The 17933-nt window shown below is 38.6% G+C and overlaps 1 protein-coding gene across 3 annotated transcripts; it reads right to left on the reverse strand.

Moving 5' to 3' along the window:
• Window positions 1-5033: 5033 nt before the first annotated feature.
• Window positions 5034-9372, reverse strand: LOC103445955 (membrane-bound transcription factor site-2 protease homolog). 3 transcript variants are annotated; one of them, XR_003776924.2, is made up of 7 exons: window positions 8893-9372; window positions 8633-8780; window positions 8467-8547; window positions 7874-8323; window positions 7460-7749; window positions 6054-6219; window positions 5034-5593 (listed from the first exon to the last, which is right to left on the reverse strand). XR_003776924.2 is itself a non-coding variant. In XM_029110092.2 (7 exons), exons 1-6 carry the CDS (start codon window positions 9333-9335, stop codon window positions 6061-6063), a joined length of 1605 nt encoding a protein of 534 aa, XP_028965925.1. In that variant the 5' UTR covers window positions 9336-9372; the 3' UTR covers window positions 5034-5593; window positions 6054-6060. The 3 variants fall into 3 exon arrangements, 2 of the variants coding, with proteins under 2 accessions (XP_028965925.1, XP_028965926.1); XM_029110092.2 differs by having other exon boundaries at window positions 7460-7783; XM_029110093.2 differs by having other exon boundaries at window positions 7460-7783; window positions 8633-8796; window positions 8893-9353.
• Window positions 9373-17933: the final 8561 nt, after the last annotated feature.

Consider the following 17933-nt stretch of genomic DNA (forward strand, 5'->3'; position numbering starts at 1 on the left):
CTTTATTGTTAATCAAAGTAACTATGGTTTCTCTATCCAGATAAATCATAACCACAACTGAACGTAGGCAAAAGTTATGCCGACCCAGTGTATATAAAACTTGTGTGTTTCTAGTTATTCTCTAATTTGCTAAATTTAATCTTGGCCCGATACATCAATGGAAAAATTCACTAGAAGAGAGCCAAAATTATAACAAAAAGACCATTAAAAATATGCTGGAACATATTTAGGTATATTATGCGCAGAGACACATATTTGCTGTTTGTTATTGTCCATCAATGATTCAAATCCAGTTAATTAAAAATTATCAGATTACATATGTTGCGCTTGATAGAAGCCAAACTAGAAGAATAACTACGTATTCAACTAAGAAATCCAAAGAACCCACATGGAAAAGAACACTTGTTTTTTGTGAAGGGAAAAGAATACTTCAAATGAGACAAATTCAGATATATTGTTGATTGATAGATGAGAAATGAGAAACTAAGAATACTAGATGATTCATGAGTATGCTACGTAAAAGTAATCCATGGATCCCGGATATATAAATGCATACATCAACTGAGAGATACAAATGTGTGTATTTTATTTAACACGAAAGATGAACCTAAGCTGAAATTCTTAAGATTTTATAGATTGGCCAAGGATCTATCACTAATTATATCAATATTGTCCAGAATTTACACATCTCTCGATGCAATTAGAAGTTAAACCATTTAATATAAGTTGTAATACCTTATTCACCACGCCTCCTTATGTAAGACCACTATTTAGTGAGCTAGACATGAAGCCAATTCCACATTAGTCATTTAAGGTAAACCAGTAGTACTCTGATACCATATTGTTAAGATTCAAAGAGACGGGTCAAATGATCCAACACAAATATTGTCTTTAACTTAACCATCTACTCACCTGACATGAATATGAAATTTATCCTAAAATGTCGGTGTAATTAAAAATAAAACCATTTGTTTGTACATTGTAATTTATTTTGTCCAATTCTCGATATGTAATTTCTAACAAAAACGATGAACTTGACTACAAATCATATATAGGAATTAACCCTAAGTAGATAAATGTACCAAAGCCTAAATGTTGAATACATTAACCATGTGATAAATTCCCTTTTAGTATTGTGTTTATTTACGAACACAATTTTCCTTTCTTAAACATTTTCATTTTAATCTTGAGTTCGATATTATTTCCTAATTTTTCTTCGTAAAAAAGGATCTCCTTCTTGTCCTACATATCAAGTTGTGAATTATATACAATTTTGTTTGTTTGTTATGCAAGAAGCATTGTTCTTGGAAGAAAAAGCTCACATGAGTGCGTTTTTTTCTTTGCAATATAAGTAGTAAAATTTCACGTGATGGCAGACAACTTGTTTCAGAATAAAGTTTAGTAAAAAAAAAATTGTCATCTTGTTATATCTTGGGGTAAATGAAATAATGTTTTCTTAACGACAATCGAATTCACAGTAATAAAAGGAAGATATACACATATATATATATGTATATTTGCACTGTATTTAGTATATTATTTTGTCGACCTATTAATTTGTTAACATAATATGTTAAATGATAGTGCTATTCACACACCTATTTTTACCTTGTACACATCCTTGTTAACTATCTTCTTCGATTCGTTTGATTCAACGGCCGAAAATTGAGAGGGATGTGTGAGAATAAAAATGGGTGTGTGAGATGGACAAAAATAATATAATAAATGCTAAGTCGGGATAACTATCTAACTTTTAGGGGTAATTCTAAATTGATCATAACCTTTAAAAACATTCCAAATAACTACCTAAAGTTTTGAAAAATGGATGTCTATTAGGTTCACTTACGTTTAGTGATGACATAGATAAATATTAAACATGTTTAAACTCTCAAGTCATCTATAGAGATTTGAATCTCCAAATTGATGCCATTTAGCTAAGTAAATTTATGGTTTAACTTGGCTAAAATGGATTAATTTGAAGGATTAGAACTCCAAAAATCAACTTTAATATTTGTCCTCCTCATCATTTAATGTTACTAACATCATCATTTACTGTTGGTAAAATTTCCGATAACCTACCAGATGATCAATTTTCAAAATGTTATCTGAAAATTACATATATACATATTATAAAATTGGGTAGTTTTTTATACTTAAACCCTATAATAAATATACATATTATAAAATTATTATAGTGAGTACTAACATGTTTGGTTCATGATATGATGAAATTTAAGAATCCAAAGTACGTGGCAGCTTGGAAGCGGAAAAATGATGATGAAGACCATATATACATGCCTTCCCCTTTTTGAAATCAATCGAGTAGTTAGTTGGGGAATCATGAAACCCTACTTTTAATTCGGGATTTTGAAACCAATAATAAAGTGTTATGATTCTTGTAATAACATAGAGGAACACATGGGAGAGAGAGATCTAGAGAGAGAGAGAGAGATCATATATTAGAACTGTTCCAGAAGGCAATGATGGTGATGGCGTACTATTGCTCGCATATCTCTATATATTTAGCTCCATATGAAGGACCATGTGAGTGCATGTTACATCTGCTACCTAGTCAAATGGGTAACATGCCGACAACGTACGTGGCAGTGATTCACCAAAGCCTTCTGATTCAATGATACTAGCTAGTCGTTTCATTGATATTGATATCATAACCTACATATTATGAGAGGAATTATATATAATAAGCGGTCAGTAATAACTTATTATCTGATAATTGTTGAATTTTGCTTAACTAAAATAATGCTGATAGGATCTAGTACTGAATACTAGATGACCAACGATGTCTTTTTTGAGCGTCTAGATTTCTATTTCTACATAAGAACGTAGTTGAAAATTTACTGTAAAACCTTGATAAACACATGTAAAAGAAACGTGATTAGGTAAAACAGAGGCAAGCACCTAACCGACAATGACCTTGTACAAAATAATAAACACAGATTTGGTGTATGATAGCTGGGGCCTCTCCTCTCTCCAACATGTTGATTTATTGATACTGTGTGCGTAGGGCGTCCGAGAGACATTTGAGCGGGAAGGAGTCAAATCTCAAAGACCCCATACAAATAATGGAAGGCTGTTGCATGTGATGGTTGGTGGGGAAGTTACGGTAGTTATGGAAGTTAAAGTGCCAGAACATGTCATGATAAAAGCAAACGCAATGCCTTCCCACCAACTTAATCCGGGCATGCAATTTTAAGGATGCTTGATATAAGCACGAAATTTCGAAACTTTGTCCATCTTTCCCATAATTAATGGCTCAATCATCGTTTGTCTGTAAATTTGACATACATTGCTCGACTCATTACCTGTTAGCTTAAATCTTTTGAAACTACCAATTAGTTATCTCGTTCTATACATCTTTGTTAGTTTGTCAAATTGAGTGACATTATCAGTTTAGTCGTTTAACACCACAACATGTTTAATTGTCTGGCAAAATTATAAACCATTTTTTCGGATTACATTAACTAAGATTACATGTCTTCACTTGTCACCATTAGGGTTAATTGATTTAGTATTGTTGCGTAAACCGCCAAGTTATTAACCTATAAAGTAAGTTAAAAAGTAACTGATCATACAAAATTAAGATACTAATCAATTGTTAATTGATCTGAGGGGAGGTCTAGCAAGGAGCATGATTAAGTACTGGACCACAATACCTTTAAAAATTCATACCAATAGGTCCTCCTCGGATTCCATCTGGCTCTGTGTGAAATATGCACATACAAACTGATAGAAATATAAAAGTAATTGCAAAAAACTATAAAGTTGGCAGTTAAAGTTAGGTGGTTTTGTCAATTTTTAAATAATTATTGGGGTCGGAATGGAAATAAAAGGTTAAAGAAAGGAAATCTCCCTTGAGCCTATTGAAAGTTTGAAACCCCTTCACGTGTAAAGAGGGACAGATGAGTGCAGCAAATGAAAAAGCCTTATCCACAATGCATGCCTATATTAATCAACTTGATGGTGACCCTTAAGATGTTTAGTGAGTAAATAGTCTTAGGTCCAATGGGGTGAAATCACGCAGCATCCTTACGATGAATCCACGTGCACTTTTTGTATTAGGGAGTAATTGTCCTCGATGTTTTTCATTTCTTCTACACCCGTCTTAATTTTGGTCCTTCGTTCTTTTTTGATTGTTCAACACAGTTGTTGGAAAAAAAAAGGTGTACATGTGAAGAACAAGGGATCTGTAGAAATCATTTCCCTAATTATATGGTTTGTTTTTATCATTTTTCAATTTTCCCTACTATTGGATTTGTTTAAAGAGTGTATTACTCAGTTTGATTAGATTAAAATATCACTTCAATAAAGAAAGAAAGAAAAAAAATCAAATTTTCTATCTCTTTTTCAGTAATTATTTTATGTTTTATTTTATCATTATCTTTTACAGTTGAAATCCAAGGTAGGTGGTGGTATCAACCCAGAATAGTGGCCTGCTGCTTTCATGCTTGATGATCTTCTTGACCACTTCAACTTTTGATTGTTTCCAACATTGAGGTTTAACAACAAGAAGCACAACAATCTCCACTTCTTTTCATGAATATTTAAATATTTATATGATTTGAAAAACTTGACAACCTTCTTTATATCTTTCAAAAGGTTCATTGGATTCCCACATTTTGCAACCCCTACAGCTTTTCCCACCATCTGCTTTTGCCTGGGTGGATCCATTGGTGGGCTGAAACCCAATACCTCTTATCATTTAGTTGGGAGAAGGGCATGTTCTTTTGGGCCTTTTTTCTTCTTCTTTATTTTAATCCCGTTTTGGCTGAATAACGTCCTACATAACAACTAGCTCTTAGTGTAGCATTAATTCTCTTCTCGTTCAAGAAATTTCGATCAAATTGTGAATGTATCAACCAACTCTATCAATTTAGAAATGGATCTGGCCCTAATTTCAAAGGCCCTGTTAACCAAAAAATAAAAAGGCCCTTGTTAAAGTCTGAATGCACAGCTGCATCCATAAAAGCAAAGCCTTGCATCAAATGAAAACTTGGGCTCTGCCTCCAAATGCATCAGATAAAAATTTGGGATTTTATTGGAAGCAACCAGAATGTACAAACAAGGTTCTTCAATATATTGTTCCAGAAAAATGAAAATCAATAAGCTTAAATCGTTTTACGATCGATGCGTACAAATTGATCGTAAGCCACCAAAACTGAACCGGGTTGTTCCCAGATACAACGACAAACGCACCAGCGTTTCTTCGTTCTATTGAGGATCCCACAGACGGTTGAACAAGTTAAATCCTCTTGAGTAACCTTGATCTATCTTCTAGACTACATAACTTACGGATTTTATGGAACAAGAAGTGCGACTATCAGTTTTAGAAGTGGAATACCAAGGATAGCCGATGGTTTGACGCCCCCTCGCTCACTATTCATCAGGCAAGGCTCAGCTTCAGTAACTTGCTTCTCATAGCCTGAAGCACATCCTTTCTAGGTAATGATTATAAAGTGTGAGGCATCAGTGAACATGTGTTTTGCTCTCTATAACGATAATGCCATTGAAAACAGACATGCAGCAACTTCAGGGATTTTGAGCTTCTCCATGCTTTCTCTAAGGCCAAGGGTTACTGTATATGAAAGAGAAATGAAAGTGAGAAATGGAAGGCACATACCCTAACAAGGATAGCCTTCCCGACATGTATTTCATTGTAAACAGACTAAGAACAAGGAGAAGTTGATGCTTCAATTACATTGAAAGCTTAAGTAAACTTAGTATAAGTCGCCCGCGGTAAATAATATTCACAAGAATGCATATCACATCCACCCAGTCAAAATTCCACATCCATTAGAAATCCATTAGGTCAACTGGTTAGTGTACTGTGTAACTTTATCTTGTCAGCTTGTATCGTAACAAATGTAATTTTATAGTCCAGATTGAGTAACAAACTTTTGTCACACGATAGATAATGAATTACATTCATCCTGAAGCTCATATGCCACGTAAACAATATTCTATAATATAAAACGAACATACGTAAAGCTATGTAATAGTTTTCACATTAATAAAAAAAATATCACACTACTTACCTATGGCTTACAAAGTATACAAAGCGATCCTAAAGAAGGCTATGACTGAAATGAGTGTTCCCATCAAAAGGCAAACTTGAAGAACTTTCCTTCTCCTCCTTTGGCACAGAAAAGCGAAGTGACAAAGAGTCGCCTCTAAAATAGATTCTCCATCCAGAAAGTACACCTACAAAATATAATTTTAGCAAAAAACACTTGATGACTGACAAAATAGCACAACTTGTATTGTTGTTTATGTACCGACCAGAGACAATGTAAGTGGTTCAGCTGAATAGACACTATGCCAACATTAATTCACTCCCAAATTGTACAAACTTAAGAGGTACTAAACTGAATGAACATGATAGCAACACTAAAGGCTAAAGCATCCCAAAACCTATCACGGGACAAGCAGAACTAAACTTTAGTCTTGAACTGGCTTGGTCATGCTAAGACCACAAAGAAAGACCTCAGCCTAGAGGTGGCAAATCGACCCATTGGGTTGCTAATGGGTACCCATTGAGACCTATTTAGTTTGATTTCACCTTATACTATCACCACCACTACCAATCTCACCTCTATATTAAGGTGATATCAAATTAAACAGGTCTTAACAGGTACCCATTAACAACCCAATGGGTTGATTTGCCACCGCTACAGTCAGCCCATGGTCAGCTTGATGGATTCATCAGGGTAAAAGTTGGAGCAGGCTTATAACAACTGAGCTAGGCTTAGCCCAAGCTCATCGGGATGAATTTTGGCCTCAAGTATATGAACAACCTCAGCCAGATCATTCTCAAAGTAAGCCCAACTAACAGCATCTTAGGCTGCACAGAATAGGACCACTTTAACAGGAAGAATATGAGACCAAACTTGTTTCTCTTGGGGAATCTTTTAGGCTAAATTTACAATGTTATGGCCGACTAAGGGTGATAGCAAGGCCAAGGAATATTTAATTTCGAAAAAAAAAGTCTATATTTGCATGGATCTGATGTGGCTAAAAGCATTATTAGATAAGCACGGGTATTGTGTTGTCTTTTCTCTGTTTGGAGCAGTCTGGGTTACACTCAGGTTCTATTGATGGTACCTTTGTATATCTTTTGGTGCTTATGGAGTGGAAGAAAGAGCAGGGCATTGATCAAATAGATCTCCATGCTCTTAGCAGCAAATAAGCCTACTGCTAGCCATGTGAGGTAATTTCACAGAGGAAATGTGGAATTTGAGGTCAATAACTACGTGATTAAATACTATTGGTTCCTAGGCCTTACAAAACCTTCCTCAAACAATCTCTCTGCAAGCCAGAAGGTATGCATGCATGGACATTCGATTTTGATATCCATGGTCATGCAGGGTTCTGATCAGGCTTGAAAAATCTTAAAATCTTAATAAGACAATAGTAGAATAAATAAAATAAATAAAAAACTTACGGGCAAACTGTTGAGAAGGGCAAGTGTTAGAGAGACTTGGAATGTGCATATCAAAATCCTCTCTAGTACATTTGGAAGATATGTACCCAAGGGAAATGCCCAGCGAGGTCGATATGCAGTTAACTGAACGGAGCATGCCATGAAGATAATGTCCCCAACAAACACAAAAGTCCCACCACAGTTAGATTCCATGCCTTCAGATGTTCTTGGATCCACAAAAGATTTTCTTCTAACTCGCAAGCATTCCAGAGAATAGGGCCTTGAATATGTGACCTCAACCCATACCAAGCCTGGAATTGGAATTGGACTTGAGCAGGACTCGTTCTATAGGCATCAACAAATTGAATTTATTTGCATTGAAACAAGTAACTGAATTCCTAAAATTGCATCTTTTGCAAACAACAAGATACCGACCTCTGAACATATGCAGTTGCTGCCATTTGTTATAACCGCCGCCCATCCATCACCGCACTTATTAAGTTTGATCACATCCTTGGCATTCCAGCAGTGGGCTTTCTCAATTCTAATTGGATGACCATCACCTAACATGCTTGCATAAACACAGGGAACAGTTGTAAATGCAGTAAGATCATTGGGACAAGAAGACAGGTTATCGGCTATGATAATCTGCTTGCTTTCTTCCATCATAGAATTAGGCACACAGTACCCCTTCCTTCTATTGGCCGTCCCAAAGCCTGGGACATCTATGGAATGGTTTCCATCTCCAAGTGCCAATTGATTTATTAGAGATGTCATCTCCATCCATTCTTGGACATTATGGATAGGTACACCATCCACCGACACAATCACATCACCAGGTGACAAGTAACCGGACAAAGGCGATGTAGAAGGTACGCCCAAAACCTATTTCCAGACAATCACAAAATATAGAAACAAACAGGTGATCCAAATTGTATTCCTTTCAGACCATTTTGATATCGACATTGTCACAAAAACATAACATGAATTCATTATACAATTCAATACGCTAGTAGTCAGTGAAGTACCATGGGGCTGTCACCATGTATGTAAAACGGAAACAAGATGAAGGGCAGGAGTAGTAAGGCGAACCCACAAACCGCACAACACTGCAAAATTCGAATACAAATCAGCATTCAATTCTGCAAACAAACTAACCCTTTCGATAAATAACCAAAACGCAAGTAAGCATACCACTGCATTGTGCCAAATTCCAGCACAATATATCCGAAGAGCAGCAAAACAAGACAACTGTTGCAGAGACTCCAAATCGAAAGCCACCAGAGCACCGGGAAACAGAAACGCAACGAACACAGCAACATACTCCATTTGCAGGCACTCACTGCTTGCAATCAAGCCTACGTTTCGCTTCAGAATAATCAAAAAACAAAAACCCAAAAAGCACCAAACGCATAAAAGGTAAGGACTAAGAAAGAAGCAGAAGAAGGAGAGACCTTGCGGCGGCGAGAGCATGACCCAGTTCGTGGACAGCGACTGAAATCACGGTGGCGGTGATAATATAGGCTGCGTCGGCGATTGAGGTGCCGAAGGAGGAGAAAAATCTCGCTGCCAAGTCGACGAACAAGCTTCCATGGAAGAGATTGAGAGCTCTGCCCAGCTCCCATATGAGGAGGAGGGAGACGGAGAAGAGCAAGGTTAAACCGAATCCGACGCCAACGGAGAACCAAGCCCTGAGAATCCGGCAATGGGTCTTGCCGAAATGGAAGAGGGGTTGGTTGAAAGCCCAGAATTTGAAGTCGCAGTAGCAGCAGGAGACGGTGGTCGAGGGAGGAGGAGGCGGTGGAGATGAGTTTGCGGGGGAGTGAAGGGGTAGAAGACTGCGATGTGTTTGAGGTTGTGATCTTGGTCTGAACCTTCTCACTCGCCTCCCTTCCATTGTTGTTCGGTTCCTTTTACCTTTCAAAGACCAGGTCTTTCCGCCCTTTTGTAATTAGCAAGGTATTGAAAACTTGAAGTTTTAAGGATAACCACAAAATAAATGACAGAGTAAATAGTATTAAGATTGATTTTTTAGTGTAAAAATATTTTTTTTTGTTAAAGTGTACAATACCATGGATTTTTCTTTAAAACTCCCCTTGTAATTTGGTAAGAGCAGAGCGAGATATCAAAATCTAGGTGGAGTGGAATGCTATTGTGCATATTTGATATAAAACATCTTTTCAATCGAGGTTTTATTTGCTAACTGGATTTGAAGGTTTAGTGATTTGATGTCAAATTTATTTTTAATTCATTTTAATAATGGGTCCCTTATTCAACTAACATTTCAACCAATAAAAATTTTATTTCAACAGTTTTTAATAATTACAATCATTTAAAGCTCTATTTAAATAATAAAATAACATTTAATAATTCGGTTGGAGAATTACAAAATTTGACATAAGGCTTCAGATTGCAAAAGGAGATGTCAAATTGTCCACATAAGGTATAACAGTAAAAAAAGACAGCCACTAATTGTTTCCAATCGAAATGTCAAATTCTATGTGGCATGACATGGAATGGCAGCAAAGGGGCTTACTGCTTCAAATTTTTTTTTTTACTAATTATTAAGGGTAAATTACATAATACTCCTCAGGTTTGAGGTCTACTACAACCTCATACAACATCTTTAAAACATTTTACTTTTATACCTCACGTACTATTTTATTTCAAAATAATACCTCCGTTAGATTTTTCATCAATTGGTCTGTTAAATGCTGACGTGACTGTCACATTTGTGCTGATGTGGCTGCCACATGACAAAAGATAATAATTTTTATACATTAAAATATTATAATATTAATCCTATTAAAAAAATTAAAAATAAAAAAAACCAGAAAAACCCAAACCCATAAATCTTTTCCCGAGTCTCTCTCGAATCTCTCACTCTCTCAGGTCACTCTTCTCTCTCACTCTTTCACTTTCTATCTCTCTCTCGGACTCTCTCCCCAACAGTGCACCCACGCACGCACCCATCTACACACTCATACCACCACAACCACCGTGGACTCTCTCACTCTCTCATGTCACTCTTCTCTCTCATTTTGTCGGCTTTTCTGTACGACTTTATGATCTACATACGAAAAAGAGCATAGAGTCAAGAGGAAGGGTTTTGTAACTTAGATTGGTCGTGGGATAACCGAAGTCGACCGAGATTTGGCTAGAAACTCATGGGGTTTGCTGGAGCTAGTTATTGGTTTCTGGGCTTCACCTAGTTCCACAGAGACTAGGGAGAGTGAGATAGAGACCATTCCCCCTGACCACCTCCTATCCTTCACTCTCTTCACCTCCCCTCCCATCCAAAAACCCACCCCTCCCACTCCACCCCTACCTCCATCGCAACCCCTGACCCAGAACCCCTATTCCGAGTCAGAGCTCTTCAACATCGATGACGACCGCAAATGAGTGCCGAGAAAGTTTGATGTCGAAGTGAGAGATGAGGAGAAAAACGAAGGTGGAGATGAAGCTAATGTTTTCAATTTGGATGCGAAGTTTAAGACGATGAAGGAGTTGATAAATCTGGAATGGGATAAAAAGAAGGGTGCGGGTAGCGATTTGAAGGACATTGAAAGGACATTTTGGGGGACGATGTCGGTTTTGAGCAGGAAGGTGAGGCAATGACGGCGAAAGCAAAAGATGAAGAAGGTTGAGAACGAGGGTTTCGTGGTGGAAAAGCGGCGAGAGACCCAGTCGGATGTCAATGGACAAGCCTCGGGATTCTTGGGACGGGTATTTGGGTCTGAGAGTCGCCTAGCCGAGGCTGACCCAGATGGTTTCGGTTATGGAAGAAAACTGGGAGGGAGGTGGGGGTGGGGTGGGAAGGAGGTGAAGAGAGTGGAGGAGAAGAGGTGGTCCAAGGGAATGGGTTAAAGGTTTTCAATTTTTTATTTATTTTATTTTTAATAGGGTTAATATTATAATATTTTTAATGTATAAAAAATTATTTTTTTACCATGTGGCAGCCACGTCAACATTTAACCGACCAATGGATGGAAAATCTAACGGAGTTATTATTTTGAAATAAAATAGTACGTGAGATATGAAAGTCAAATGTTTTAAAGATGTTGTATGAGGTTGTAACTTGTAATAGACCTCAAATATGATGGGGTATTATGTAATTTACCCAATTATTAAATGTCTTTTATTAATATTTTAATGTCATTTATTAATATTTTATTGTCATTTATTAGGGGCTTCATCTCAACTTTCAATAAAGCTTCTCATCGTCCCAGATATATCTTCCTCCTCTGTTCTCTCGTTCTCACTAACCTAAGATTCTCCATATCTGCTGGGTCCCTGTAAGTCTCTCTGTAGGACCATCAAACCTAGCTGGCTTCGCCATTATTATACCTTCACCTAGCAGCAAAACCCCCATATCTCAAACCCATCAAACCCCACTTTCTATCTCTACTTTTTTCTTCACTCTCTCTATACTTTTCTCAGCTATTTCAAGGACTACCTAGATGGCTGATACGTTAGACGACCTTGCGTTTTGGCTCCCCACCCAGATTCTCAACAACGAAGACCCACCCGCCATGGAGCTCAACTCCAACACCATGAAAAGTGGGGGGTTCGGATTACGGTTCGACGCTGATGCTCCAAAGGCTCATAATTATTATGAATTATTTATATGTAAAATTTAAAGTATAAGAATAAATTAAGAAAAAAATAATAATGTAATAAAATAATAGTTTAATTTGATATATTGGGTGGAGAGCAAAACATGAAAATATGTCAAAATGCCACATAAGCTGTCAAATTTAAATACTATGTTCAAAATTTGACATTTCATTTGAAGATGGTCTAAAACGTGCATTTTTTAAGTGATTTTCATGCACTCTTGATATTTCGTAAACGTCGTTGGATTAAATAAGTGAAATAAAATTAACGGTTAAAATTAAATATGAGTGTGTAAAAAATTTAAAAAGTGTATAAAACTCACTTTTATTTTTTTTTAATTTGGTGATTAAAATTCTAAAATTCACTCAATTTTGCCCTAAAGTCCTTTATTTTAGATGGGATGCTCTGCTAGTTTGTTCCTGAATTTTATATGCATTTTCAACTTACCATTAACTAAGTTTTTGGAAAATTCATTATTTTCTCAAATGAGAAATTTAAAGTTTTTTATATTAAAAGAGTAGAGGTTTTGAAATTGAAACTCTTTTGACATTGAAAAGAGGTGATATCACTAGACGAGTAACTACAACAACAACAACAACAACAAAGCCTTTTCCCACTAAGTGGGGTCGGCTATATGAATCCTAGAACGCCATTGCGCTCGGTTTTGTGTCATGTCCTCCGTTAGATCCAAGTACTCTAAGTCTTTTCTTAGAGTCTCTTCCAAAGTTTTCCTAGGTCTTCCTCTACCCCTTCGGCCCTGAACCTCTGTCCCGTAGTCACATCTTCGAACCGGAGCGTCAGTCGGCCTTCTTTGCACATGTCCAAATCACCGGAGCCGATTTTCTCTCATCTTTCCTACAATTTCGGTTACTCCTACTTTACCTCAGATATCCTCATTCCCAATCTTATCCTTTCTCGTGTGCCCACACATCCCACGAAGCATCTTCATCTCCGCTACACCCATTTTTTGTACGTGTTGATGCTTCACCGCCCAACATTCTGTGCCATACAACATCGCTGGCCTTATTGCCGTCCTATAAAATTTTCCCTTGAGCTTCAGTGGCCTACGACGGTCACACAACACGCCGGATGCACTCTTACACTTCATCCATCCAGCTCGTATTCTATGGTTGAGATCTCCATCTAATTCTCCGTTCTCTTGCAAGATAGATCCTAGGTAGCGAAAACGGTCGCTTTTTGTGATCTTCGCTAGATTGCTCCGGTCATTAATGTGGATAAGTATATAAATGGATAGAGATAGGAAAGCAAACACAAGATGTACGTGGTTCACCCAGATTGGCTACGTCCACGGAATAGAAGAGTTCTCATTAATTGTGAAGGGTTTACACAAGTACATAGGTTCAAGCTCTCCTTTAGTGAGTACAAGTGAATGATTTAGTACAAATGACATTAGGAAATATTGTGGGAGAATGATCTCGTAATCACGAAACTTCTAAGTATCGGAGTGTGGTGTCGTCTTGACTTGCCTTATCTGTCTCATAGGTAGATGTGGCATCTTCTCTGGAAGTACTCTTCCTCCATCCAGGGGTGGTATCTTTAACTGGTGGAGATGCACAAGGTAATGTATCAATTTCACTTGAAGCTTACTTGTAGTTTCAGGCTTGGTCAAGCGCGATACAAACCATGTAGTAGGAGTCCCCCAAGTCGCCGAGCTAGGGGGTCTGCTGAAAGAGGTGACAGACAAGGTAAGCAATCAGAGCTCCGACTGATTGTTCACCTTCTCCCCATCTTGCAGCAGCATGAAGGATAAAGAGAAGAAAAATGAGAAGAGATGATATGAGATACTTTTGCTTTTGAAGAAGTAACTTTCCACAGGCTTATTCTTGAACTGAGCTGGAGGGTTTTCTGGTTTCCTCCAGAGTATAAGGCCGACTGAAGAATTTGAGGGTCAAAACAAGTCCATCAAATCTAGAGTACGTTCCACCCTGCTGATATGGGATACTTTTGCTTTTGACAGAGTAATGGATGTATCGGCACGTGTGCTGTTACGCTTGTCTCCACATGCTTCCTTGTATCCTTCGCACTTGCCCTATCTGTTCCTCAAGCAGATGCGGAATCTTCCCTGGAAACATAAGATGTTGAAGATGAGTACTCGAGAGCAATGCCAGGTAAGTAATCAGGTAAGGGGTTCCAGGCAGTCAATTCCTGGCTGGAAGCTTGATTCCAAGTGCTGACTGATTGCTCTCTTTCTCCTTGTCTTGCAGGTAAAAACAAGGCCAAAGGAAAAGACAGGGAAAAAGCATGATATGGGATACTTTTGCTTTTAACCCTGATGATATGAGATATTCTTGCTCTAGTATAGCTTGTTTGCAGAGGTATTATCGGGGGGAAAGAAAGCTGAATATTTTGAAAGGCTTCGTTGGGAGTGCCCTCTCAGATATGATGAAGGGTTGAGCATTTTTGCAGGTCTGCCTGTCCGTTGGGGATGGAGGTCGACATATATAGGAGTCTCCCTAACAACAAGTAGTAATGCTATTCCTTTACCATGCTTGGTCATAGCACGGTAGTGGGAGCTGCCAGTTTCACATGTTTTAACTCTGTCAGAGCACTTTGAAAAAGTGGTCTGTGGTATCTGGCCCTCGAGATTCGGAGAACGATGCCTCTTCGATTTTTGAGAAAGCAATCATGCTGGGGGTCTGGCTCTCGAGATTCGGAAAGCAGTGTCTCTTCGATTTTTGAGGAAGTAATCATGTTGGGAGTCTGGCTCTCGAGATTCGGAAGGCGGTGCCTCTTCGATTTTGGAGCAAGCAATCCTGTTGGGAGTGTTGTCTCAAATGTGAGTAAAGGTTGGGCATGTTTGCTAGTCTACCTTGCCACGAAGCACAGAGGTTGACACACAGGGACTTTCCAATTATCCAGCAATGGTACTGTTCCTTTACCCTTGTGGGTAATAATATGGTAGCTAGACCTTCAAAATTTATGTGTCTAAACTTTGTTAGTGCTGTTTCTTTGCTATTCTTTTACCTTTCTTGGTCAGAGCGATGTAGTGGGAGCTGCAAGCTTCACGTGCTCAACTTTGGCAGAGAACTTTGGCAAAGTTATCTGTGGTACCCATGAGCTATTGTTGCGTGTGGGAAGTGGGTGATTGAACAGTAAGATTCATGTGCTTTCTACTTCACCAGAAGTCTTCGACAGAATGCCCATAATTTCTGCAAAGCTGAGTGTGCGTGTGACAGGTGCTGACAAGGCTAGAAAAGTAGGTGCCTCTTTGATTTCTGAGATCGGCCCTCGTGGTCTCTGAGCAGCCCAGCTTTTGAGAAAGCGAGCGCCTCTTCGATTGATTCGGAGAACGATGCCTCATCGATTTTTGAGAAAGCAATCATGCTGAGACTTCTCTTTCTGGGGCTCTACCGACTGCTGAGACTTCTCCTAAGCAACCTTTGTGAAGGCTCCCTCTTGTGTGTTTATTTTGACTCATGTATATGTACATATTTGTAGCTTATCGAGGATATCAATAAATAAGCTTTCCTTCATTTCAACGTATTGTGTTAAATACACCAAAGCCTTCTTCGCTAAGTTCTTTGAATTTTCTTTTGTTGAAGCTTGTATGTTGAAGCTTTCTGAGTGGAGCATGTAGGTTGGGGTAGTGTTCCCTTAATTTCCCGAGTGAGGAAAACTTCTCGGTTGGAGACTTGGAAAATCCAAGTCACTGAGTGGGATCGACTATATGAATCTTAGAACGCCATTGTGCTCGATCCTGTGTCATGTCCTTCGTTAGATCCAAGTACTCTAAGTCTTTTCTTAGAGTCTCTTCCAAAGTTTTCCTAGGTCTTCCTCTGCCCCTTCGGCCCTGAACCTCTGTCTCATAGTCGCATCTTCTAATCGGAGCGTCAGTAGGCCTTCTTTGCACATGTCCAAACCACCGTAACCGATTTTCTCTCATCTTTCCTTCAATTTCGGCTACTCCTACTTTACCCTGGATATCCTCATTCCTAATCTTATCCTTTCTCGTGTGCCCACACATCCAACGAAGCATCCTCATCTCCGCTACACCCATTTTGTGTACGTGTTGATGTTTCACCGCCCAACATTCTGTGCCATACAGCATCGCCGGCCTTATTGCCGTCCTATAAAATTTTCCCTTGAGCTTCAGTGGCATACGGCGGTCACACAACACGCCGGATGCACTCTTCCACTTCATCCATCCAGCTTGTATTCTATGGTTGAGATCTCCATCTAATTCTCCGTTCTTTTGCAAGATAGATCCTAGGTAACGAAAACGGTCGCTCTTTGGTATTTCTTGATCTCCGATCCTCACCCCTAACTCGTTTTGGCCTCCATTTGCACTGAACTTGCACTCCATATATTCTGTCTTTGATCGGCTTAGGCGAAGACCTTTAGATTCCAACACTTCTCTCCAAAGGTTAAGCTTTGCATTTACCCCTTCCTGAGTTTCATCTATCAACACTATATCGTCTGCGAAAAGCATACACCAAGGAATATCATATTGAATATGTCCTGTTAACTCATCCATTACCAACGCAAAAAGGTAAGGACTTAAGGATGAGCCTTGATGTAATCCTACAGTTATGGGAAAGCTTTCGGTTTGTCCTTCATGAGTTCTTACGGCAGTCTTTGCTCCTTCATACATATCCTTTATAGCTTGGATATATGCTACTCGTACTTCTTTCTTCTCTAAAATCCTCCAAAGAATGTCTCTTGGGACCCTATCATACGCTTTTTCCAAATCTATAAAGACCATGTGTAAATCCTTTTTCCCATCTCTATATCTTTCCATCAATCTTCGTAAGAGATAGATTGCCTCCATGGTTGAGCGCCCTGGCATGAACCCGAATTGGTTGTCCGAAACCCGTGTCTCTTGCCTCAATCTATGCTCAATGACTCTCTCCCAGAGCTTCATTGTATGACTCATTAGCTTAATACCCCTATAATTCATGCAATTTTGTACGTCGCCCTTATTCTTGTAGATAGGCACCAAAGTGTTCGTTCGCCACTCATTTGGCATCTTCTTCGTTTTCAAAATCCTATTGAAAATGTCAGTGAGCCATGTTATACCTGTCTCTCCCAAAAGTTTCCACACTTCGATTGGTATATTGTCTGGGCCTATTGCTTTTTTATGCTTCATCTTCTTCAAAGCTACAACCACTTCTTCCTTCCGGATTCGACGATAAAAAGAGTAGTTTCTACACTCTTCTGAGTTACTCAACTCCCCTAAAGAAGCACTCATTTCATGTCCTTCATTGAAAAGATTATGAAAATAACCTCTCCATTTGTCTTTAACCGCGTTCTCTGTAGCAAGAACCTTTCCATCCTCATCCTTGATGTACCTCACTTGGTTTAGGTCCCTTGTCTTCTTTTCCCTTGCTCTAGATAGTTTATAGATATCTAACTCTCATTCTTTGGTATCTAGTCGTTTATACATATCGTCGTAAGCCGTTAACTTAGCTTCTCTGACAGCTTTCTTCGCCTCTTGCTTCGCTTTTCTATACCTTTCACCATTTTCATCGGTCCTCTCCTTGTATAAGGCTTTACAACATTCCTTCTTAGCCTTCACCTTTGTTTGTACCTCCTCATTCCACCACCAAGATTCCTTTTGGTGTGGGGCAAAGCCCTTGGACTCTCCTAATACCTCTTTTGCTACTTTTCGGATACAACTAGCCATGAAATCCCACATTTGGCTAGCTTCCCCCTCTCTATCCCACACACATTGGGTGATTACCTTCTCTTTGAAAATGACTTATTTTTCTTCTTTTAGATTCCACCATCTAGTCCTTGGGCACTTCCAAGTCTTGTTCTTTTGTCTTACTCGTTTGATATGTACATCCATCACCAACAAGCGATGTTGATTAGCCACGCTCTCTCCTGGTATAACTTTGCAATCCTTACAAGTTATACG

Source organism: Malus domestica, chromosome 10 (assembly GCF_042453785.1).
Source record: "Malus domestica chromosome 10, GDT2T_hap1".
Taxonomy (NCBI): Eukaryota; Viridiplantae; Streptophyta; class Magnoliopsida; order Rosales; family Rosaceae; genus Malus; species Malus domestica.

Excerpts from the sequence above, each read along its gene's own strand:
- LOC103445955 (XM_029110092.2), bottom strand. The coding sequence starts at position 9,335 with ATGGAAGGGAGGCGAGTGAGAAGGTTCAGACCAAGATCACAACCTCAA. Across the intron at positions 8,781-8,892 it reads CATGCTCTCGCCGCCGCAAG|TGAGTGCCTGCAAATGGAGT; the intron begins GTCTCTCCTTCT and ends GATTGCAAGCAG. Across the intron at positions 8,548-8,632 it reads GAATTTGGCACAATGCAGTG|TGTTGTGCGGTTTGTGGGTT; the intron begins GTATGCTTACTT and ends CGAATTTTGCAG.